Raw genomic sequence first — 24,880 nt, forward strand, 5'->3', positions numbered from 1 at the left:
GGGTGTTGACCATACCACGGCCTGCCAAAGAACAAACAAAACTGTCTTAGAAGAAGTACAGCCAGAATATTCCTTCGAAGGATGGCGAGACTTCGTCGCACGGACTTCGGACCTGCTATCAGGAGGGACCAGTCCCTGAAGAAGGGCATCATGCCTGACACAGTGGAGAGAAGGGTCATCAAAAAGGAAGACCCTCCACAGAGATGGATTGGCACAGCGACTGCAAGGTGGGTGCCAACACAACAATTGTGAGGATGATGCCTGGCCAGGTAGTGTTGCCTTCTGCTCGGTGTGTTGCTCTGACTCATTGGCATCTAAGGACAACTAGGGGCTCCAGACCCCGGAACCAGAGCTCCCTCCTCCCTCTGCTCCTCTCAAGCCTCAGAGACAAACGCCAGCCAGCCTCTCAGTTTCTTTTCTGTAGAATGTGTTTATTTGTTGTTGAGAGTATTCACCAAGTCAACAATTTTGGTGTGTGCAATTCAGTGACGCCGATCCCATTTTTCACCTTGGACAACCAATTTCACTCGTCTTTTCTGAGTGGTTGCTACCCCCTTGACATACGCTCACGGCCCCTACACTTTCTATTTGATCTTTTGAATTCCCGTTTTCACTTTGATTCCAAAGAGATAGTTCTTTAAACAGTACAATGCTCAAGGTAGACTCCCCCCCCTACTAGCTAAGTTAAAATTTAAGGAGTCCTGGAGGCATTGGGGGTTATGCGTTGGTTGGGCTGCTAACAGTTCAAAGCCAACAGCCGCTCTACAAGATAAAGATGAGTCATTCTACTCCCTTAAAGAGTTGCAGCCTCAGAAACCCACAGGGACAGTTCCACTCTGTCCTATTGGGTCACTATGAGTCAGAGTCAATTCCATAGCAATGTGGTAATGATTTTTATTATTTTTTTGGGGGGGAAGCTAAAGACAGATTTTAAAACTTCAGACAATATTAATGTTAATTTAAGGTTTAAAGATATTTTCAGGGCTTAATCCACTATAGCTCCAGAAAGTCTCTAGAGTCCAGGAGTTATTTGAGATTGTTTTGCAATATATCCCCCCCCCCCCCTCTGATCAGGATTCTACTCTAGAATCTGTGATCAGAATGGTCAGTAATGGTAGCCAGGGACCATCTCATGGTAAAGGAGTCAGTTGTTCTTGGAGGCAATTAACCACACATCCCATGTCCTCCTCCTCTTCTTGATTCTCCCTTTCCCTTTATTGTTCCAGGTGAATCGAGACCAATTACTGTACTGTGCCTTGGATGGCTGATTATTAGCTCTCAAGATTCCAGGCACTTCACAAGGAAGTAGGAACAAGAACAAAAGCACTCCACATGTTATTAGCCTAACTAACAGGGTGTCTCATGAAACGAGAACCGTAAACCTCCAAACCAAGGAATCAAAATCTATAACGTGTTTGGGGGTGTGCGTTAGTAAGCTCAGATGCTAATCTGTGTGTGTGTTGATGTAAATATGCATATCGATCACACTTATTAACGAACCCCGGTGACATAGTTTTAAGTTGGGCTGCCAACCCAGGGTCAGCAGTTCAACCCCACCAGCTGCCCTGTTGGGAGAAAGATGAGGTGCTCTGCGCCCGTAAAAATGTATGACCTCAGAAACCTGTTTTGTGGTATAAAGAGATCCTAACCTCCAATACAATTTAAGGAGAACATGTATTCAGTCTTGAAAAGGCGGAAAAGATAGCACAAAGGTCAAAAGGTAACACAAAGGCACAGACACACCATCCAGATGAGGAAGGTCATTCGCACCAGGTCATAATGGCGTCTGAGGATTCAGTTGGAATGGTAGTTAAATAAGGCACGGACCAGAGGAAATTCACTGGGTGTCAGGTCAATAAGTTGCAGGTGGGACAACAGAAGTGGGAGCAGGACTGTGATTGGGACACATACATTCAGTTAGATAGAACCAGGACCTCCTGACCAAGGCAGTCAGGACACGGCTGATAGGGCATGACTCATGTCTACGCCATCCCCAGAAGTGTCCCCGGTACAGGATTGTCCATCCAGATACAGCCAGGCAAGCTCCCCAGAGAGGCTACACCTCCCAGGTTGGCTGGAGAAAGGTGCAAAGGAATCCACTTTCAAAAGTACTCTGCCTGAGGACCTGTGTTAGTCTGGGTACATTAGAGAAACAAATCCACAGAAACCCATATGTACAAGAGAGAGTTTCATGCAAAGGGTAAGTGCACCTCAAAAAAACTTCCCGACCCACTGCTGCCCAAGCCCACAAGTCCAACATTAACCCATATGTCTGACACCAATCCACAAAATCCTCCTCCATCTCACAAAACACACACAATGATGCCGACTGCAGGAGGAAAGCCAAATCAGTAAACATGTAAGCATCTCAGCGCTGGCAGGGGTCTCCACACGGGTGCTCCAGCACCCAGGGCTGCATCGGGGTAGGTCCATGCTGCTTCTCCTCAGAATGTCTTGCGGGAAGTGAGCCTTGCCAGCTGAAGCAGGGAACTGGCTAAGGCAGCTGCACCCTGTTCCGACCATCACAAAGCAAGAGACCCAAGAACTAAAAAGGCGAGGCTCATTGAGCCATTTATCTCTCTGGTCTTTAATTAACTCCATATACGTTTATTGGCCAGGGTGGCACAATAAACTAACTATCTCAGGGCCAGATTATCTACATCCTCAGTGAGTCATCAGAAGGAATTCAATGGAGGCTTCATCTATGTGGGGACTCTGTGTACATGGATTTTGAGCTTTCAATGACATCCACAGCCTTCTGCAAATGGGGTGCTCAGAATTTAAACTCTAGTACAGGGAGTCCTGGGGGCATAGGTTGTTCTGAATTGGGCTGCTAGTCTCAAGGTCAGTCCTTCAAATCCAACTGTCCCAGTGGGAGAAAGGTGAGGTTGTTTGTTCCCATAAAGATTTGTGACCGCAGAAAGGCAAAGGGGTGGTTCTACTGCTGTCCCACAACACAGCAGTGAGTGGGCATCACCCAGCTTTTGCCGATCCAACACTTTATTACTGCATGCTTCATGGACACCAATCGTAGTAATGTCCACCCCTTTACTGTTTAAGGGACCCGCACACGTGTCCTCCTTCCTTCAAGCCCCAAAGGAGTCAGTACTTCTCTGGACCCTGAACACATTCCTAAGCATCTTGCCCGTGATCCCGATGAGGTCGTAGGGAGACGGTGGTATAGAAATAATTTAAGACACCCCCTCTTTGTACGCACCCCACCTCAAAAACAGACTTGGAGCTGGACGGGAAAGACTCCTCCCTGCCAGCACGATTTCCACCTCCTCAGGACACAACCAGAAATGCAGGAGCCCCTCTTCCTCCATTAGATCTGGGAGTCATCGTCCAAGCACCCAGCCTCCTCCTCCCTCAGACCGGGGAGTCCTGGACTCCTGTTAGCCTACCCACCAGACGCAAGCGTGTGAACCCACAGCCCTCTTCTCCCTCAAATCCCAAAACTCAAGCCCCAATCACCCTATTCCTCAGACCCAGGAGCCCAGGCTCCCAGTCCCAACTTCCCCAGGAGGCCAGATCCCTAACCTCCTCCTCCTCCAGACTCAGAAGTCAGGGGTCCCAAGTTTAAATCCAAGAGTTTTGGTTCCAAGACCTTCCCACTCAGACCAAGCAGCAGTCCAAACCCCCAGTCCCCTCCTCCCTCAGACCCAAGAGCCTGGCCCCCAGCCCCCTCTTCTCTCAGACCCAGGAATCTCTTCTCTCTCAGATCCAGGAATCCTGGCCCCCAACTCCATCTCAGTTCTCCTAGACCCAGGAGGCCAATTCTCCAGGCCCCAAGACCCTCCTCACCCAGACCCCTCAGCCCAGGACCAAATCCCCCTGCTCCCCCAGCCTCAGAGTTCTGACCCCAGGCTTTTGAGTCCCCAGCCCCCTTCTCCAGCCCCAGTGGACCGGGCCCCCAGTTCCCCCTCCCCTGCCCTCCAGTGGGGGCAAGCATCCGACTCTTGAGTTCCTAAGAGACCCCCAGTTAAGTCTTCACCTCGCCTCTCCTCTCCCCTCCTAAAGCAAAATCCCTCCCCAAAAAGCCATCCCAGCCGGACCCCTCTCCCGGCTGTCCGGCGCAGGGCCCGCCCCCCCTCCGGTCCCTCCCCCTTTTCCCAAACAAAGCTCGGGGCAACTTTCTCGCCCGCAGCGCCCCGCCCGCGGCTCCCCAGCCCAGGCCGGGAGGTAGGAAGGCGCGGCGGGAGCCGGGAGTCCAGCGTTGGGGTGTGTGAGTCGGGGCGGGAAAGTTTGGAGTTGTGGGTGTGCTGTTTGTCGGACTGACCGGCTGGCGCTTGCTGGCCGCTGGCTCTTTGTGCTTGGGGGTCCCGAGTGCAAAGTGTGTAGTTTAACTTTGGCTGGAGTTGGGGCGTTTGGGGGTGGGGATGCGGCTGAGTTGGGGAGGATTGGGGGATCCTGGCGGGGGAGGGAAGGCGTGGGAGTGTGGGGCGCCTGGGACCGGGCGCCCTTGGGAGTGAGAAGGGTCCTCTGAGCGCATGGGACCGAATGGGTTTGCTCGTGTGGTTTAGGGGCGCAAGAACGGTTTCCGGGGTGCCAGAGTCTTGTAAATTCAGCCTTTCTTGGGGTGGGGGGTTGAGTTCTTTGGCGGGAAACACAGGGGGCCATTTGCACCCGGCGGCTCCATCTCTTTGTCTGGCCACATGGAGAAGGGTTGGCTTGGGGTTCTGGCCCACGAGGGTCTTGGGCTTGGCCCGGGTCTTTGTCTGCCTGGGCCCATGCTCCTGGGTGTGGAGGGGGAGGTACTAGGGGGACTGCTGGACTTCTGGGTCCGAGGGAGGAGGGGGCTGGTGGTCTGGACTCCCGGGTCCCAGGGAGGAAGGCGCTGGGGATCCTGAGCCCTGGGCCTGAGGACAGACGAGGGACCCTGGGCCTGGACTCTGGGGTCCTGAAAAAGCCGGGAAGATGAGGAGCCGTCAGGGAGGAGGGATCTCTCTGACTGTATTGGAAAAAGTTTTTTTTTTTTCCTCCCCTTTCCGGGCCTCCTCCGGAAAATCACTGGGAACTGGAGTTGGAGCCCAGCCCACAGCCCAGGGGGAGGGGAGCGGGGCGGGGTCCTGGGTGGGGGAGGCCCCTGCTCCGGCCGGCCCCTCCTCTAATGGGGGTTGTGGGAAGCTGGGGGAGGGGACGCCTGGGCCCTTTGTTCTGCCTTTCCCGATGGCTGGGCGCCTCTGCCCCCCAGCCTGTGGTTCCGTGGGCCTTCACTGGTCTCGGCCCAAGTTTTCGCCCTGAGTCTCTGTCCCCCTCTTTCTGGATCTCTGCGTCCCCTTGGTACCCCCTTTCGGATCTTCATCTGCCTTCTTTCTGAGTCTTTGACCCCCTTCTCTTTTTTGTGGGGGTGTCCCTGTTCCCCTCTCTGGATCTTTGTCCCCCTCTTTCTTTCTGGCTCCCTGTCTCCTCTCTCAGGCCCTCTGCTTCCTGAATCTCTCTGTCCACTCCTCTCTGGGTCTCTTCTCAGCACCCCCTCCTCTTTATCCAGGAGCTGCTTCTCAGGCCCTGCCCCTTGTTCTGGGGGGCAGGGGGGCACCCACACTTCCCTTTCCCCTCTGCTGCACGGAGGCTGCTACTTCTGTCTTATTTACAACCTGGAGTTCGTGCCCCAATGTTCAGCCCTCACAGTTCCTATGCAGCCTTTTGGGGGTACTCAAAGTTTCCTGGTAACCCAGGTTCCCCCAGAAACTCAGAGTAGAGCACGCTCACCCAGCTTCACCAGAAACCCACCTTCTTCTCCAGGATCCAAGGTTCCAGGTGCCCCACCCCCCTCGTCTCTCCTCCCCAAGAATCTGCTCTCTTTTCTCCTCCTCCTTCAGACCCAGGAGACGGAGCCCCTAGCTCCCCAGACCCAGGGTTTCAGAACTCAGAGCCCCTTCCTCCCTCAGATCTAGGAAGTCCAAGCCCTCAGTCCCCTCCCCTCATAGAGCCAGGAGTCTGGCCCCCTAGCCCTTACTGTCTCCGACTTGGAAAGGAGTCCAGGCGTCCAGCCCTCACACCCCGGGCCCCTCTGTGTGGGTCCTTGGAGTCCTGGTGAGCTCCTGTGTTTCTGCAGGCCCAGATGGGAGAACCCCGGGCCGGGGCCCCGCTGGAAGATGGCAGTGGCTGGACGGGCAGCGAGGCTGGCAGTGAGGACGGCACGGGCGGCAGTGAGGGGGCTGGAGGAGATGGGGGTCCAGATGCAGAGGGCGTGTGGAGCCCAGACATTGAGCAGAGCTTCCAGGAGGCTCTGGCCATCTACCCGCCCTGTGGCCGACGGAAGATCATTCTGTCCGATGAAGGCAAGATGTATGGTGAGTCCACTTGCCCCCGGTCCCTGGTTCCCAACAGGGAATAGCAATCTATTGATTAGCACTGGTAGAGCTCTAAGGGAGCCTTGGTAGCATCATGGATTAGGCGCTGGGCTGCTAACCCTGAGGCTGGCAGTTCAAACCCACCCACCTCTCTGTGAGAGGAAAATGAGGCCGCCTGCTGCCATCAATGTGTACAGCCTCTGAGACCCACTGCGGGTGGTTCTACCCTGCCCAATGGGCATTGACTCCACAGCCATGGGGTTTGCAATGGCTCCTGGTGGTTAAGCAGCTAATGGAACCCACTCAGGGAGTCCATGGGAGAGAGGCCTAGCAATGTGCTCCTGGAGCGATGACCGCCATTCTTCTTGGACTGGGCGGACCCCACAGGGCCTAATATCAACAGCACTGGTCTTGGAACCCGGGGGACTCATGTGCTGCTAACTTAAAGGTTGGTGGTTTGAACCCCCTGGGCAGCTCCTTTCATAAAGTTTACTCACTGCCGTGAGGCAATTCTGACTCACAGCGACCCTATAGGTCAGAGTAGAACTGCCTTTTGTGGGTTTCCCAGACTGCAACTCTTTATGGGAGTGGAAAAGCCTCCTCTCTCTCCCGAGGAGTGGCAGGTGGTTTTGAACTGCCGAGCTTGCGGTTAGTAGCCCAACCTGTCACCACAATGCCACCCGGCCAATAAAAGTGTCCTCTGACACACAAGAAGTGTGCTGCTCTGGGTGGGCTAGAGAAACAAATTCATACAAACGCGCATGTATAAGAAAGAGCTTTATATACAAGAGCAGTTGAATCTTGAGAAAGCATCTCAGCCCAGTCCAGATCACGTCCATAAGTCGATATTAGCCCCTATGTCCGATACCAATCTATGAAGTCCTCTTCAGACTCACGGAACACATGCAATGATGCTGAATGCAGGAAAACCACAGGCCCGTGGGTGGAAAGTCTTGTGGATCCAGTGGCGGTGGAAGCATCTCACTGCCAGCAGGGATCTCCATGTGGCTTCTCCAGTTCTGCAGGCACCAGGTCTATTAGTGTGTAGTACCATGTGTCTTGTCAGTAGTGTGTTTCCGGGCGTGAGCAGAGAGTGTGTCTCCAGCCTCCAAGGAGAAAATGTCAGAGTTCCCAGAATCCTCAGGAGCAGGCCATGGCACACAGAGGCCTCATTGGCTGTGATCCGATTGACAGACTAGACTCCACCCTTTTACTCTGAATCCTCTCAAGTCCCAAACTGACACCAGATTCGGTAATTACCACAAGGAGTCATCGTGTTTGTTTCAGCACCGTTGTTCATGTAAACTGTATTCAATGACATTAAAGCTAATATTTAATCAAGAAAATGGATGGATTTCCATTGAAATGAAAAATCAGTATTAGATGCAATCGAATGGGTTCGATTTCATTAAAAAGAACATATCGATGCACTATGAGTATCTGCCCCGTTTTCACAGATCAGGAAACTGCGATCTACGGAGATTCGTGGATTTGCCTAAAGTCACCGTGAGAGCAAGACGAGGCCGTCCCAACCTGTCGAGACTTACGGTCTCAGAAGCTCCTAGGAGCGGTTCCACTTTTCCCTGACCATGGCGCTCTCCGTCAGAATCCACTCATTATTTATTTTTTTATACGGTCACAGAGCTAAGTCCGGTAGAACTGGGATTGGAAGCCAGGCGGCGTGCTCTGCGCTACACTCCTGGACCGCAGCCCTCCCTGAGGAGCTTGCTGCTGGCTGCGTGCTTGTCTTCTGATGTCCCCTTTATGGGGAAGTTCTGCTGAAGGTCTAACCCTGTTCCTTTTTTTTTTTTTTAACTCACCAGGTCGGAATGAACTGATTGCCCGTTATATCAAGCTGAGGACAGGGAAGACCCGAACTCGAAAACAGGTCTCGGGACATGACTTGGGGGTTTTTGTCTGGGAAAGGGGATGTCTTCTTAGGGGCAAGGAGGGCCCCGGGCTTACTGTGCTTGGCTGCTGACTGAAAGGGTGGAAGCTCCAGTCCATCCAGAAGCAACTCGGAAGGAAGCCCAGCCATTCGAAGTCACAGGGAGCATACTTCTATTCTGAACAGCTTTGTTGGCACCTGGGGCTGTCCTGTGGGCACATTCAAGTTCAAAGGCAATCCAGGTTCATGAGGTTGTTTTTTTTCTCTTCTTTTTTTGGCCTATCTTCTTGACTTGCTTTGTATGAGCCCCGGTGGCACAGTGGGGCAAGCTCTTGCTAATTGCAAGATCAGCGGTTCAAACCCACCAGCCACTCCTCAGAAGAAAGCTGAGGCTGTCTGCCCCTAGAAAGATCCAACGGTCTCAGAAAACCCAAGGGGGCCGTTCTACTCTGTCCTGTGGGGTCCTTGAGTCAGAAGTGACTTGCTGGCAGTGGGTAGACAAGTATCAGGGGCCCAGTGGCACCATGGTTAAGCCCTTGACCATGAACTGCAAGGTAAGTGGTTCAGATCCAGCAGCTGCTCTTTGGGAGAAAGACGAGGCGTGCTGCTACCATAAAGATGACATCTTTGCAACCTTCAGGGGGAGCCCTGCCCTAGGGGGTCTCTGAGTTAGAATCAGCCGGGCAGCCGTGCGTTTGGTTGGGCTTTGAGCATGCTCTTTGGGTGGTGCAAGCAGTGACACATTCGACTGGTTCACACTCACCCCGAGGTGGGCCGGAAGAAAGGCCTGGTCATCCACTGCTGAAAGCCTCACTCTTGGAGATGCTGTGAGCGCAGTTCTCCTCTGCACACTGGGGCCTCCACGGTTGGAATCCATCTGGGAGAACCTGGCGCCAGGGCGATGGGATCCAGCAAGTGTCTTCCGAGCACATTTGATAGGAACCGAGGGGAGAGTCAGCAAGAGCCTCTGGAGGGCGGCAGCGGGAAGGGAAGGTCCCTGGGCAAAAGTGGCTTTGGGGCACATCTGGTGAGCTGTGTGGGGTTCCCAGGGGGCGGGCAGGGAGGGAGAGGCGGGGAGCATGCAGATCCAAGGGGGCAAGGGGCTGCGGCCTGAATCCGCCCCTCCCTCTCTCCTTCTAGGTCTCTAGTCATATCCAGGTTTTGGCCCGAAGGAAATCGAGGGAAATCCAGTCCAAGCTCAAGGTAGGGGTTCAAGGCTGAAGCCCCAGTGGGGGAAGAGACAGTCTGAGGGGGATGGGGGACCCAAAGAAAGTGGGAGGAAAGAGAGAGACAGAGACCTAGAGGGAGAGAGAGGAGGGCAGAGATCCCGAGAGAGAGGGACAGAGACCCAAGGACAAAGGGGACAGAGACCCAGAGAGCGAGGAGGACAGAAACAGAGAGAGGGAGGCAGAGACCCAGAGAAAGTGATGGGGGTGCGGTGGGAGTGGCGACTGAGACCTAGAGAGAAGGGGACAGAGAGGTAAAAAAAGGAGACAGACCCAGAGAGAGAGAAAGTGAGACAGAGAGACAGAGAGAGGAAAAGTCAGAGACAGAGACAGAGAGGGAAAGGCAGAGAGAAGGGTTGACACCCTGAGAGGGAGGAGGCTTGAGAACCCAACGGGGGGAAGCCCCGTTGATTGAGGGCCATGGAGAAAGCATAGGGACACTAGGCCTCTCTCCTGGCTTCCGGCACCCTCTGCCCTCCTTCTCCTTCCATTTTGCTCTCCCAGTTCTTTCCTTTCTCCAGCGGTGAGCAGCCCCCTTCCCCTTCCCCCCCAACCTCCTTCAGACTCACCTTCCCATTTCCGGCCCCCCAGGTAGCTTCTGTGTGTCCTTTGCTACCCAGAAACCCTCTTCCCTGTTGGAGATGCCGTCTCCTTTCCCTTCTCGACCCTTTACACGTCCTGTTCCCGCTTGTCCGGAGAAGAGACTTGGTGGGGTAGTGGTGGGGCTGTGATCTGCCAGGTGGGCGGTTCAAAACCGCTGGCCACGCCTTGGGGGAGAAGGATGGGCTTTCTACGCCCGTCAGCAGTTAGTTGTGTTCTCGGAAACTCACAGAGGCGGTTAGTTCTGCCTGGTCCTGTTGGGTTGCTAGGATTGGTATCGACCCAGTGGCAGCGAGCTTGGACAGGTGTTGGGTCTTGTCCTGAGAAGGATGAGGAGGACACCTGGACAGAGGTACAGTGGGTCCAGCGTTCAGCTGCTAACCACACCGTTGGCAGTTTGAACCCACCCACCGGCTCCTTGGGAGAAAGACGAGGCTGTCTGCTCCCATAAAGAGTGACAGCCGTAGAAACCCACAGGGAAGTTCTGGCCTGTCCCGTAGGGTCGCTATGAGTCGGAATCCATTGGAGGGCAGTGGATTTTTTTGGATGGGCATCAGGAAACCTCAACGTCCTGTTCTTGATTGATCTAAAATCCCCCTTCCTGACAACCCCCCTGCCCCCCCCCCCGCTCTGGACAAGAAAATCTCTTTTTTCTCTACTTCCTCCAACATCTCCCCTTTCATTCCTTGGGCCAAGTAGGGTCAAGGTGGGGTCAATGTATGGAGCTGGTAGGGCCAGGAGGAGGTGGACGTGTCCGTGTCCAGGGGTCACTTCTTACGTCATGTTTTCTTTCCTCCATTGGTACCTGGTACCTTTGCCTTGCCCCTATGGGCAGGCCCTAAATGTGGTAAGTCCCCCTGCATATCCCCCCACCTACTCTGGCTGCTGTTAGTCCTTTACCCTAGACCACTGCCCCTCCTCAGGAGGAGACAGGGAAGGTGGCAGGGGGCTGTTGTGAGAGGGGGCTTGGTCAGAGGGATTTGGACACCCCTCACCAGCTTTGCCTCGACAGACCCCACCCCTAGCCCTGCCATTGCCCCACTCCCGGCTGTGTCTACACGTGTGTTTCCAATCTTTCTTTTAGGACCAGGTTTCCAAGGACAAAGCCTTCCAGACAATGGCCACCATGTCCTCGGCCCAGCTCATCTCGGCGCCTTCTCTGCAGGCCAAACTGGGCCCTGCCAGTCCTCAGGTGGGCCTGGGCTGGTGGCTGGGGTTGCTGGGGACTGGAAGGGTGGGGCCCCAGTTACCAGCAGGAGAACTGACTCAGCACCTTCTTGTTTTTTCTCCCAGGCCTCTGAGATTTTCCAGTTTTGGTCGGGGGGTTCTGGAACCTCCTGGAATGTTCCAGAGTGAGTATTTTCTTTTTTATGTATTGATTTTAAATAATTTAATTAAAAAAAATTAGAAGATCATTTTATTGGGGACTCGTACAGCTCTTATCACAATCCACACATCAGTTGTATCAAGCACATCCACACAGCAGTTGTATCCACACATCAGTTGTAACAAGTTGTACCTAGGTTGCCATCATTCTTTTCTAGACATTGACTCTATTGAGCCCTCGTGTATCAGCTCCTCTTTCTTCCTTCCCTCCACCTCCCACCTGACTCCTTGATAAATTATTCTTTTTTTTAAATTATTATTTTCATATCTCACACCGACCACTGTCTCCCTTCCCCCATGGTTTCTATTGTCCATCCCCCTGGTGTGTGTGTGTGTGTGTGTGTGTGTGTGGTTATGTGTCAATCATTGCGATCAGTTCCACTTTCCTCCCCTCCTCTCCCCACCGTCCCTCTCCCCTCCTGGTATCGCTACGCCCATTCCTGTTCTGGATTCCGTGTGTCATGAGCTCTTACCTGTACCTGTGCACATGCTCCGGTCTAGCCCGTAGTGAAAGACAGCACTGGGGTTCATGATAGCGGGGGGCGAGGGAGCCTCAAAGAACCAGAAGAATAATTATTTTTGTCATTGTTGTCATCGAGAATATGCTCCCAGCAAAACATGCCACGGTCGGAGCAGTGTCTCCGTGCCGAATTCAGCAGAACCCAAGGTGACGTTCTTGGAGCCAAGCAAGTACCCCCACCCTCCCTCTTCTGAGCTGCCCCTTGTCCACTGAACAGAGCTCAGTGAACCCCAAGGGACCTGTCTAATCTTTCGAGAGTTGCTCTTGTCAATTTTTCTCCCTGTGAGTCCAGGTGGACTAGAGAAACAAATCCAGGGAGACACATGGGTGTAAGAAAGAGGTTTATATAAAAGAGCAATTGTATACTGAGAAAACATCCCAGCCCAGTTCAGATCAAGTCCATCAGTCCGATATTAGCCCATATGCCCAATACCAGTCTATAAGCTCCTCTTCAGATTCACGCAACACATGCAATGATGCCGAACGCAGGAAGATCACAGGCCAGTGGGTGGGAAGTCTTGTGGATCCAGTGGCAGTGCAAGCATCTCAGAACTGGCGTGGGTCTCCACGTGGCTCCTCCAGCCTCAGGGCTGTCGCCTAACGCCATGTGTCTTGTCAGCAGAAAGTTTGTGTGTTTCTGGCCTCCACTCAGCTATTTATCCCCTTAATGCCTCCAAATGAGGTCATCAAGCTGCGACCTGATTGACAGGCTAGCCTCCACCCCTTCTCAAGTTGACAGGAGATGACGTAACTGCCACACCTGCGCATAGACAGTTCTCAACAGAACACAGCGCTCTAGGCAGACACGTCTCACTTGTTAACGCTATGCTGTTGTTTAGTTGGAAAACTGGGGTGTGTGTTCTGGTTGAAGATCTCAGGGCAGTTGTTTCTAGGGTTCAGCCAACCTGGATGACTCTAGGACCTCTGGAGTCTGCTAGAATGGGACACTTTCCGCTCTGCATCCCCTCCCCCCTTTTGATCAGGATCCCCCTTTCGAGTCTGTGATCGGAAGGTTCTGTCCTGGTGCCCAGGGCACTGCCTAGGTCTTCTGTGTCCTGGCCAAGGAGACGGTGTTTCAAGCACCCCCCTACCCCCCGTATCTTTCTCCTCTTCCTAATGCTCCTCCTCTCTCTGTGGCTCCAGGAAACAGAGGCCCGTTGTTGCGTTTCTGCCTTGTCCTGTTTAAGAGCATACAGGCTTTGTGCTTGGGAATGGCCTCAAGGTTGAGTCCAAGTTCCACCGCCTTCTAGCTGTGTGACTGTGTGTGCGTGACTTGACCTCCCGAGGCCTCAGGTGTCTTAACCTGCAAAGGAAGAAGAGTAACCGAGCCTACCTCATGGGCTTCGAGCACTTGACAGGATCTTGCATGTAATATGCCAGCCCCGGTGGCGTTGGGGTTACGAGTCGGGCTGCGAACCACAACGTCAGCGGTTCAAAACCATCAACTGGTCCCGAGGGAGAAAGACACATGGGCTTCCTGCTCCTGCCAAGAGTTACCATCTGGGAAACCCACAGGGCCAGGTGGACCCAGTCTTCTAGGGCCACTGTGAGTTGACCTCTACTTGGTGGCTGTGGGTTTGCTTTGGTTTTGCATGGAACGTGGAACCTGGTGGCACGTTGGGTTAAGTGGCAGGCATGATTGGCAGTTTCGACACCCCCAGCTGCTCCTCGCAAGAAAATTGAGGCTGTCTGCACCTCTAAAGATTGACAGTCTCGGAAAACCCTTAGGACAGCGGTTCTCAACCTGTGGGTCACAACCCCCCATTCAGAACAGTAGCAAAATGACAGTGATGAAGTAGTCACGAAAATAATTTTATGGTTGGGGGGTCACCACCACGTTAGGAACTGTACAAAACGGTCGCGGCATGAGGAAGGTGGAGAACCACTGCCTTAGGAGCTGGGCTGCTCTGTCCCACAGAGTCTCTGTGAGTCGGAAGCGGGTGGACGGAAGAGGATTTACATGTGATGGACCTTCACGGGGTGCAGTGTGCTGTGATCCCATCGGCACGCGTGGTTATCTGATGCGGTCACGTCAACTCTGGGCTTATTATTGACCCCATGGGTCAGGGTAGAACTGCCTCATGGGGTTTCCAATTAAAACAAAAAAGATGTAAGTTTTAATTGTGAATTGGGTGAAGGTTGACCACCCTGGGGGTGTCCTGGTAATATGCTAAGCTGCTTACTAGCTAGCTAGCTAACTAACTAACTATCTAACTAATGGCCCAGCCGTTTGAAACCACCAGCCACTGCAAGGGAGAACGGAAAGGTTTTTTGCTCCTATAAAGGGTCACAGTTTCGGAAACCCACAGGGGCAGTGTGACCCGGCCTTGTGGGGTCGCTGTGAGTCGGGGTCGGACTTGAGCGCGGTGAGTTGAGAGAGAAGGCGGTACCATCTCGGAAACCCACAGGGGCCATTCGACCCTGCCCTGTGTGGTCGCTATGAGTCCCCATCGAGTCGAGGACAGTGAGTTTCGGAGTGTTTTTTTTTTGACACCGTGTACATTCAGCGGTTGACGTGCGTTCTGATGCCACGCCTCCCTTGCAATCCTCTCTGGTCTGGTCCCCTCGCTTTCCCAGCTTCCTCCCTGTGTGTCCCCTTCCTGTCCCTGCTGCTTTCCCAGCCCAGTGCAGCCCTTCGGGTCCGGAATGGTTGAGGAGTCTGCCACGGGGTTGGTAGTTTGGTTCCAGGCCTGGAGGGTGACTAAGGGGCATTGTCTTGGTCGGGAGTGGTAGGGGGTGGTGGTACCCCACCTGGCTCTATCCGACCAGGAAGCCCTGCCCCTTTTCTGATCTGGATCATCGTGTCTTCTAGATGGTCCTCTTGTCTCTCCCAGTAGCTTTACGGAGATACAGTTCACATAGCTCACCACTTCCGCAGTTCCCTTGGATTTTAAGAACCGTCAGTTCACGGATAAACCCCTCAGGATCATCATAAGAGTAGTGATACCAGGAGGGGAAGGGGGGAAGGTGTGGGGGAGAAAGGGGGGAACCGATCACAATGATCTGACATACAACCCCCTCCCAGGGGAACAGACAACAGAAAAACGGGTGAAGGGAGACAGTGGTTCATGTAAGACATGAAAATTTTTTTTATAAATGATCAGGGGTTCATGAGGAAGGGAGGGTGATGGAGGGGGAAAAATAAACTGAGACCAAGGGCTCAAGTAGAGAGAAAATGTTTAGAAAATGATGATGGCAACCTATGTACAAATGGAATTTGTTTGACACATGGATAGATGGATTGGGATAAGAGCTGTCAGAGCCGCCAATAAAATGATAACAAAAAACCCCAAAAACAGTCAGTTCTAGAGCATCGTTCCTTCTCCTGAATTCATGATGGACTCATCATTTCCCTGCTATCTCTCCCTTGCTCCATATCCCCCCAATAAGCCATTATACCACTTAGGGTCTAGACTGATCTCTTCTGGGGAGCAGATGGGCAGGTCATTCTCCTGCAGGGTCCTGGCAGCTGGCAGAGCCTGTTGCTGCTGTGTCCATTCCGGGACATGTTCCCGGGGACAGGGAGCACCTGCCCTCCATACTGACCCCTTCCCCGGCTCCCTTCCTCCCTCAGTGTGAAGCCGTTCTCCCAGCTGCCTTTCTCCGTGTCTCTGTCTCCCCCGCCCACTGAACTCCCAGGTAAGAGCCCGCTTCCCTCCTGCCCTTGCCACTCCCGTTTCCCCGCCTCGACCCCCAGCCCCACAGCCACCTTTCTCCTCAGCCATCCAGGAGTCAGTGCCCCACCTTCTGCACATTCTTCCTGAGCTCCTGCTCTGGGAGGGAGGGTGGGACAGTGATTGGCTGAGAGTTTTTGTCACCGGACACACGGACACACAGTGGGGTTACCTTCTGCCCTGCTAGCCTACGGGGACCCCTGGGGCATGTGTGTTCTTTGGGATTCCTTCAGTCACACAAGACAGAAAGCCAAGCCAGGCCAGGCTAGCTTTTGAAACCTAAAGAAGAAGAAAGACAGGGCGGCAGGTAGCTTCAGGCATGGCTAGATCCAGGCGCTCAGAATTGTATGTATAGCATTAGGATCCATTGGTTTCTGCTTTCCTCCTTGGTGGCTTCAGTCCCAGGCAAGTTCTGCGCACCTGGCAGCAACAATGGCTCTCATCATCCCAAGCCTCTGTGGCCCTGAGGACCCATATATACTCCTTCAGTGAAAGCCAGAGGAGTCCCTTCTCCCACACGGCCCACAGATTCATCACTTAAGAATGCTTTTGGCCACAAGTAACAGAAACTCCCAAATTAAGAGAGGAAGTAAATGTTCTGGTCCATAAAACTAAAAGTCTAGATAGAGGAGGGCTGGGCTGCACCTGTGCTGGCTTAGCCACTCAGCCATCTCAGGATTCCCATCTCTGGCATCCTCTTTGGCCCCTTTCTCTGTCTCATTGTCACAAGACAGCTGCTGTAGCTCCAGGCATCACATCCCAAGCAGGTTGCCCAGGGCCAAAAGCTTTCTCCTCCCAAAGTTCTGTCTTTTTCATTCAGGAAGAAACTCCTTCCCAGAAGCCCCCCAGCAGATTCCCCCTAACGTCTCATTGGCCAGAACTGTGTCCCATGGCCACCTCTAGCTGCAAGGGAGGCTGGGAAAGTGAGTATTTAGCTTTTTCAGCTTCTAAGTGGAGGTAGGCAAGAGAGAACAGTGCCTGATCTATGTCACGTGTGTTGAGCGATTTCTCTTTTTATCCTTTCTTCTCTCTCTCTAGGGTACGAGCCCCCACAAGCCCTCTCACCCCCGGCCCTGCCCCCACCTGCTCCGTCACCACCAACCTGGCAGACGCGGGCCCTGGGCACCGCCCGGTTGCAGCTGGTGGAGTTCTCAGCCTTTGTAGAGCCACCGGATGCTGTGGACTCTGTGAGTCAGACCCCGGGAGGGTCCTTGGGGAGGTGAGAGGGGGGCTGGGAGGAAGGGCACAGAGCAGAATGTAGCGTGTTATTGGCATGACGAGGAGCCCTGGTGGCGCAGTGGTTATGCGTTGGGCTGCGGTCCACAAGGTCAGCAGTTTGAAACCAAGGGAGAACGATGGGGGCTTCTATTCCCGTCAACAGTTACAGTCTCAGAAACTCAGAAGGGCCATTCTATCTTGTGCTTGAGCGTCCCTATGAATTGGATTGGACTCAATGGCAGGGAGGTGTTGTTTTGAACCAGGCTGTGGTGGGTCCTGGGAACCTAGATATGCAGATCTTACTTCCGGGCTTGCGCTTCTCCTGCCTGGGGTAACAGATGCGGCGTTGGGTTCGATCAACTGTTAGGAAAAACAACTCTCCACCTCTTAGGACAGTGGTTCTTAACCTTCCTGATGCCGTGGCCCTTTCATACAGTTCCTCATGTGGTGGTGACCCCCATCCATAAAATGATTTTTGTTGCTACTTCATCACTGTCATTTTGCTACTGTGACGAATCGGGCGACCCTGGTGAAAAAGTTGTTCGACCACTAAAGGGGTCGCGACCCACAGGTTGAGAACCGATGTTTAGGAGCTTCACACCAGAGGGGTTTGTTTCTTAGGCACGGTGATATGGGGAGCCAGGCTGCTCTTCTGTGGGCCTGCTGTTCTCCAGCTCCGTACGATCAGGTGAGGTCCGAGTCGTGAGTAGAGTTGCTGCTCCATTGGGTGTGAGAGCAGATGGCCAGGCCTTCCTTTCAAAGTGTCTCCGAGTGACGGCCCAGGGGTTACGTATTGGGCTTCCAACCCCAAGCTCAGTGGTTGGAAACCACTGGCCACTCTGAGCGAGAAAGATGGGCCTTTCTACTCCCGTAAAGAGTTACAGTCTGGGAAACTCATAGGGGCCGTTCTGCCGTGTCTTAGGGGGTCCCTGTGGGTCGGCATTGAGAGATTTGAGTTCTCAGTGTGTTTGAACCGGCAACCTTGTGGTGAGGCATCATGCACCTAATCGTCTGTGCCACCCTGTTGTTGTTAGGTGCCCTAGAGCCAAATGGGCGCTTTAGTTTGAGCCGTCAGGATCCCGTACAACTGGGTAGAACTGCCCGCCTTGGGTTTCCTAGGTTACCATCCTTACAGAAGCCCCGCATCACAGTTTTCTCCCGCAGAGCTGTGGGTAGGTTCCAACCTTTAACCGCTAGCACTGGAACCCTTAAAACACTTTGCCGTACCTGGCCCCCCAAAGCCACTGGTGCATACTGCAGAGGAAGGGACAGGCTGAACTGCACGTGCTTGGGTAGCAGCCAGGCTCAGATCTGCTCACACCCCATTGGTCAGGACATAGTCAGGTGGTCTCAGCCTGCTGCAAAGGCTTCTGGGAAATGTAGTTTCCCCGTCTGATAGGGACCAACGAGGGCTGTGTGTGTGTGGACACTGAGCAGACGTCGCCTCTGCCACCCACCACGCCCAACGCTGTTCTCTGGTGGCCCGAGTCTCCTGCGGAGGACAAGTTCAAGTTGCTTAATGTTGCCCGTGGAGTGGGGCAGGGCAGGGGAGGGTGGCGGCCCACCGTCCACTGCTCACGCCTGGCTGCTCGTCCGCAGTACCAGAGGCACCTCTTTGTGCACATCAGCCAGCACTGCCCCAGCCCCGGCGCGCCGCCCCTGGAGAGCGTGGACGTCCGGCAGATCTACGACAAGTTCCCCGAGAAAAAGGGCGGCCTGCGCGAGCTGTATGATCGCGGGCCCCCCCAGGCCTTTTTCCTGGTCAAGTTCTGGGTGAGTTTGCACCAAAGCCCGAAAACACCCGGCATCCCCAGGTTGGAGGCATCTGGCTATCCAAGGGTCCAGTAAGTCCGGCTTACTCACGGAGGAGGCTTGTACCCAATAGGACTTGAGCGAAAGGGACCGGTGCAGATGCAGGGGGGTGGGGCCTGGGCCTCCCCAAACCCGCCAACCACCACTCCCCCACCCCCCAAAAAACCCCAAACCCTCTGACAGCACCTTAACTCGTGGTATTCCCCTTGGCGTTTTCAATTAGAACTGCCCGGTAGGGTTTTCGATGTCTGTGGGGACAGACGGTCAGGTCTTTCTTCTGCAGCTCTCCTGTGGGTGGGCTCAAACCAGCCACCTTCAGGGGCATAGTCGAGTGCAAACTGTTTGTGCCACCTAGGGACCAGATCTCACTGATCAAAGGGAAAAAACCAAAAGAGAACAGGGATAGTTCCCCCTGTCCTATAGGGTCACTGTACACATCAGCACCATGGCAGTGAGTTTCGTTTGGGGTTTTGTGAGGGGCGTGTCAGGGGAGGATGGAGGGAAACAGGGAGCTAACAAACATGAGCGTGAAAAGAAATGTTCTAAATGTGATTGGCGTGATGGTTGCATCCTCCTTCTTAATAGGATTGATGATTGATCACACTGTGTGATAGGTGAAATATATGCCAATAGAACAACTATTTTTACAAGAAAAGAAAAGAAAGCAATTGCTGGTAATTCGATTCCGATTCAGAGTGACCCCACGTCCCGGGTGTATATGGACGGGTGTCAGAGTGGAACTGAGCTTCATAGGGTTTTCAGTGGCTGGAAAGTTGCCAGACCTTTCTTTCAAGCCACCTCTTGAGTGGGTTGCCTTTTTAAAAAAATTAATTTTTAAAATTGAAATTTAAGTTAATTTATTCATCAAGTTTTTTGGGGGGCGGCTCTTCCAAATTCTTATTATAATCCATCATTCAATGGTATCAAGCACACTTGTACATATGCTGCCATCAACATTTCAACAGCATTTTTCTTTCTCCTTGAGCCCCTGGTATCAGCTCCTCTTTCTCCGCCCCTCCTCCACTCTCCCACACTCATGAATCCCCGATCAATTTTATATTATTATTGCTATTTCGTGTCTCACGTGGTCCAGTTTCCCTTCACCCACATTTGCTATTCGTACTCCCCTGGGGTGGGGGTAGTGATGGTGAGTGGGTAGCTTTATGGAGCTCTGAGCAATTAGTGGGGGGTCATTAGGGATCTGATGTGGGAAGGTGCCAGTCCCCGTTGCCAGGGAGATAGAGGGAGTCCCGCTTCTGAGGAGAGACCTAAACTATCCAGGAGAGAAGCCAGGTAAGCGCACTTACAACTCAAAGTTGGGGAGGGGTGGTTAAGAGGTGCGGCTCTCAGGGGGTGACCCCTCAAGCTCAGGGGCTTCTTTGGACTCACTTGGCATTTGTGACGGAGCCCTGGGTGGCACAGTCAAGAGCTCGACCACAAACTGAAGAGTTGTCCGTTTGAACCCACCCAAGGCGCCTCAGAAAGCAGGTCTTAGGGTTGACATTGGGAAGGTCATGACCTTGAACATCCTATGGAGTCTGTGCTGCACACATGGGGTCACCAGGAGTCGGGACTGACTGGATGGTCAATGCCATTTTTCTTGTGTGAGCAAACTCAAGTCAGGCTGTACTCTGCCCTCCGAGACTTGACTGCAAGGCCCTGAGGAATGTCCTAGAAGGGAGGGAGGTTTCCTCAGGCCATGCCGGGCTGTGTTGTTAGGGAGTAGCCTTAAGCAGCTAAGGTGGAGACCCAAAGCCCATCTGTAGACGATTGGACATCTCCTTACAGAAGGGTCGAAAGGAAGGGCCGAGTCAGCCTGGGTGCAGTATAGTACCCACAAAACACACACTATCCCTCTAGTTCTTTAATGCTGCCTCCCCTCCCCACCCCACTATTATGACCCCAGTTCTACCTTACAAATCCAGCTAGACCAGAGCATGTACACTCACAACTACAGATAAGAGCTCTTGACATAGGGAATCCAGGACAGATAAACCCCTCAGGATCAGTAATGGGAGTACTGATATCATGAGGATAGAGGGGAAGGTGGGGGGAAGAAGGGGGAGAAAAGGGGGAACCGATCACAATGATTGACGTTACCACCCCCACCCCCACCCCAGGGGGACAACAACAGAAACGTGGGTGAAGGGAGACAACGGATGGTGTAAGATGAAAATAATAATTTTTACATTATGAAGGGTTCACGAGGGTGGGAGGGTAGGGGCAGGGAAGGGGGAAAAGAGCTGATTCCAAGGACTCAAGTAGAAAGAAAATGTTTTGGAAGGATGATGGCAACTTATGTGCACATGTGCTTGATACAATGGATGGACGGATTGTTATAAGAGTTGTAAGAGTTCCTAATAAGACGATTACTTTAAAAAAGCAGCAGCAGCTAAGGGCTTAGAGATTGGTTCCCAAACTTATTTGGCCTACTGCCGCCTCCGGAAAAACAAAAAAACAAACTCAGTGACCCCTTGGCAGTGAGAAACTTTTATATGCTAGCCTACTACCTTCTAGAATAAAATCGAAATACCTGTGTTTGCAGCCCTCCCGGACCCTTCCAGCGCCCCTTAGGGGGCGGTATTGTCCGCTTTGGGACATGCTGTCTCTGAGGGAAACGTCTCGTAGCCAAACTGGTGCCAGGGATTAACTGCGTCCTTAATGACCAGTGAGTTGGGCATGGCAGGAGAAGTTGAATTCCAGAGCTCCTTGCCATGGGAAGAGCCTATGCGGCGTAGTCGATACCTGAAGGGCTGCGGAACACCAGGCCAGAGGTCTGAAACCACCAGCCCCTCTGTGGGCCAAAGATGAGGCTTTCCCCACCGGTAGAATTCCAGTCTTTGAAACCCATGGGGCAGTTCTACCCTGTCTTGTAGGCGTCGACTCCATGGCAGTGAGTTGGGTTTTGACTGACGTGGGGAGTTAGCTGGGGGACGTCAGGACCCTCTTGACCTGAACTTGTCTGACAGTGAGACCCAAGTGGTCTTTCTTCAGCTACCAGGGGTCACAGAGATGGGACGGGAACTCAGCAAGAGGGTGGGTGATGGCAAGGGGGGCTGTGGGAGAACCCAGGCAGGGTTCCCAACTGAGAAGCGTTCCTCCTGTTTATAAGGGATGTCTCCTTCAACGGTGTCTCCCCACCCACCAGGCGGACCTGAACTGGGGCCCGAGTGGCGAGGAGACAGGGTCAGGTGGCAGCAGCGGCGGCTTCTATGGCGTGAGCAGTCAGTACGAGAGCCTCGAACACATGACCCTCACCTGTTCCTCCAAAGTCTGCTCCTTTGGCAAGCAGGTAGTGGAGAAGGTCGAGGTGAGGCTGGGGGCCGGGAGAGGTCGTTGGGCAGGGGCGTTATCTGTCTCCCACTCCCGGGGTTGCTGAGTCTGGGAACAGGGGGACCTGAAGGGTTTGGAGGGCTGGAGTTTGGGGGTCGTCTGCATGGTGGGAGGACTCCCAGCCTCTTTGGGGAGATAGCCCCTGGATTTAGAACCTATAGAGGAGTCACAAGTAGTGGTCGTTTTGTGAACGCTTGGCGGGGACTGTGGACGGTGATTTAGGGAGGATTTAGGGTCCCTAAGAGAGTCAGGGGCAACCGGAGACATTCTCGGGATATGGGCAGAAACAGTAGCTACAACGATGGATTCTACCCTTTGGACCGTCATGGAGAGGGTGCAGAACAAGGGGGACCATTTCATTTTGTCAGGATGAGTGGAGTCAACAGGATGAACCAACCCCTAAGATTCAAAAATGAGTATCGAGGGGTTAGGAGGCAGGGGAGTTCACGGGTTGCTGAAGACTGCGGGGCCGCGTCTTGAGTTACAAGGTCATTTAGAGTTTGGAGATGTCCTGCGGGGTCTTGGAGGGTCAGAGCAGCTCCGAAGGTCTTGGGAGGTCCGGGATCAGAACATGAGGTTGCCAGGGCTTGGCAAGCATGGCTTTGAGAGGTGGGAGGTGGCCCCCGGGGTACAGTGTTGGAAACTCCATCTCTGGCTGCTGCGGGGGTGGTGAGAGGTGGGCAGGTGGGGTGTGGACGTGGCATTGGGGGAGGCACGGAGTGGGCGTGGCTCCCGAGGGTAGTGGTGCCTCTCTGCCTCAGCCGCTGCCCTCCCTTTCCCCCCCACCCCCCACCCCGTCCCTGGCGGTGTAGACGGAGCGTGCGCAGCTGGAGGATGGGCGCTTCGTGTACCGCCTGCTCCGCTCGCCCATGTGCGAGTACCTGGTGAACTTTCTGCACAAGCTGCGGCAGCTGCCCGAGCGGTACATGATGAACAGTGTCCTGGAGAACTTTACCATCCTCCAGGTGAGCCACTGGGCCTGGCCAGGTAGCACTGGGGAACAGGATGTAGAGGGCTGTGCCCACAGCAGACTGTTAGTCTAAGGGACCCCTTCAACTGGAACCGGTAGATGGTCGGGATTCCACAGCAGACCCTTAGCCTAGGGAACCCCTTCACTCAGAAAACAGATGTGATGCCCACAGTACCCATCAGCTTAAAGGATGCCTTTGCCCAGCTACTGATATGATGGGAACCTCCAAGGGAACCTTTACCTTTGGGACCCCTTCACCTGGGAACTGACATGCTTGGGACCCAACCCATGGATCCTTGACCTAGAAGACCCCTTTATTCAGAACTGGTGTAGGGGATTCTTCAGCTTCCTGGAGACTCCTTCAATAAAATAAAATAATGACATGATAGGCACCCATCAGCCTAGGGGAGCCCCAGAGAGGACCCTCAACTTAGGGGACCACCTTACTCAGAGAATTGGCCATGGTGACCCTAGGTTGGCCCCTCGGCCTGAGACACCCCTGCAAGACTCTACAGTAGATTCTCAGGGGACCTCCTTCACAGGGCCCTTATTTGATGGGTACCCTTTGGTCCAGGGAAAATGACCTAGGAGGAGCCTCTTGAACCAGGGCAACGTGGGTGTCTCTTTCACTGGGCAACATGAGCTGGGCACAGTGGGGACATTGAGTGGGGTGTGATGGGGACCACCATCACAGCCCCTAACTCCTTATTGCCCCCAGGTGGGGATCTTGTCTGTCTGGGGGGCCACCACATGATAGGGACCAACCGCTTTCCTGGGAACTTGAATCTCCCAGGATGCACTGGGAAGGCACAGGGGCCCCTTCCTGACCTCTCATCTGGCCTCTCCGGCAGGTGGTGACAAACAGAGACACTCAGGAGTTGCTGCTGTGCACTGCCTACGTCTTCGAAGTCTCCACAAGTGAGCGAGGAGCTCAGCACCATATTTACCGCCTGGTCAGGGACTGACTTGTCCCCCAAAGACCCCATCTTCCGGGAAGGACCCTCCAGCTCTTGCCCTGGTCCTCATTTGGAGAAGGGGGTGGCCTCAGAGGCCTAAGTGACTGAGACTTAGCTTGGGCCGCCCCCCACCCCAAACCTAGGAGAGTTTACTTTTTGCTCCCAGGTCTTGATGGAAATGGGCTGGGACTGAGGAAAGGATAGACTACCCCCCAACCCCCCATATGGAGACCTCACCTGGGAGGTTTCTGAAAAGACAGATCGCTCTACAGCAGGGGTTCTCAACCTGTGGGTCACGACCCCTTTGGAAGTTGAATGACCTTTTCACAGGGTTCGCCCAATTCATAACAGTAGCAAAATGACAGTGATGAAGTAGCAACGAAAATAATTTTATGGTTGGGGGGTCACCACCACATGAGGAACTGTATTAAAGGGTCGCAGCATTAGGAAGGTTGAGAACCACTGCTCTATAGCAGCCGGGGCTGGGACTGGGGGGTGAGAGACCCCTCTCAACCTCTTGACAGGAACCCTCCCCACCTTGTTTTGGAGGGTCCCAGCTATTCTTACCTGGAATCAACTCAAGGGGACCCCTCACAGCCACCCCAACAGCTACACTTTCCACCCCTGCCTGTCCCACCATCCTCCACACCCACATCCCCTCTCCTCCACTCCGTGATGTGTTTTACGGAAAATTGGTTAACCCCAGGAGCATGGCCAGGTGGGCCCTGAAAATCTTATTATTTTTGTTTTAATATAACAAAAGCTATTTATACATGGGTGTTAGGGTCTTGCTCTAGCCTGGGGTAAGGGGTGGGTGTGGGCTTTCTAATCTCATTCCCCCCTCCCCCCTTTTCCACATGAGCTGTGGGCTAGGCAGTGTGGCCTACCTGCTCCCCCCAACCCCCAAAGTGTGTTGGTTGTGTTTTGATAGAATATAAAGCTATTTTACCAAGACGCGGGGGATTTATTTGGGGTTTGGGGCAGACAATAACCTGGCAGGG

The 24,880-nt window shown here is 53.6% G+C and overlaps 1 protein-coding gene across 4 annotated transcripts; it reads left to right on the forward strand.

Annotated features, from left to right (window-relative positions):
* Window positions 1-4,108: 4,108 nt before the first annotated feature.
* TEAD2 (TEA domain transcription factor 2) lies at window positions 4,109-24,831 on the forward strand. Of its 4 annotated transcripts, none has more exons than XM_075536851.1 (12): window positions 4,109-4,182; window positions 6,059-6,296; window positions 8,120-8,184; window positions 9,325-9,387; window positions 11,095-11,202; window positions 11,304-11,362; window positions 15,491-15,555; window positions 16,629-16,777; window positions 18,408-18,581; window positions 21,769-21,930; window positions 22,766-22,918; window positions 23,775-24,831. In XM_075536851.1, exons 2-12 carry the CDS (start codon window positions 6,065-6,067, stop codon window positions 23,886-23,888), a joined length of 1,344 nt encoding a protein of 447 aa, XP_075392966.1. In that variant the 5' UTR covers window positions 4,109-4,182; window positions 6,059-6,064; the 3' UTR covers window positions 23,889-24,831. The 4 variants fall into 4 exon arrangements, with proteins under 4 accessions (XP_075392966.1, XP_075392967.1, XP_075392963.1 ...); XM_075536852.1 differs by having other exon boundaries at window positions 4,133-4,221; window positions 21,769-21,912; XM_075536848.1 differs by having other exon boundaries at window positions 4,134-4,221.
* The last annotated feature ends 49 nt before the right edge of the window (window positions 24,832-24,880 follow it).

The sequence above is a fragment of the Tenrec ecaudatus genome, chromosome 18, assembly GCF_050624435.1.
Source record: "Tenrec ecaudatus isolate mTenEca1 chromosome 18, mTenEca1.hap1, whole genome shotgun sequence".
Classification (NCBI taxonomy): Eukaryota; Metazoa; Chordata; class Mammalia; order Afrosoricida; family Tenrecidae; genus Tenrec; species Tenrec ecaudatus.

What these genes read in the sequence shown, in the direction of transcription:
- TEAD2 (XM_075536851.1), top strand. Translation starts at nt 6,065, where the DNA reads ATGGGAGAACCCCGGGCCGGGGCCCCGCTGGAAGATGGCAGTGGCTGG. An exon ending in CACCGGATGCTGTGGACTCT is followed by an intron (nt 16,778 to 18,407) that starts GTGAGTCAGACC and finishes GCTCGTCCGCAG; the next exon opens with TACCAGAGGCACCTCTTTGT. An exon ending in AGGTAGTGGAGAAGGTCGAG is followed by an intron (nt 21,931 to 22,765) that starts GTGAGGCTGGGG and finishes CTGGCGGTGTAG; the next exon opens with ACGGAGCGTGCGCAGCTGGA.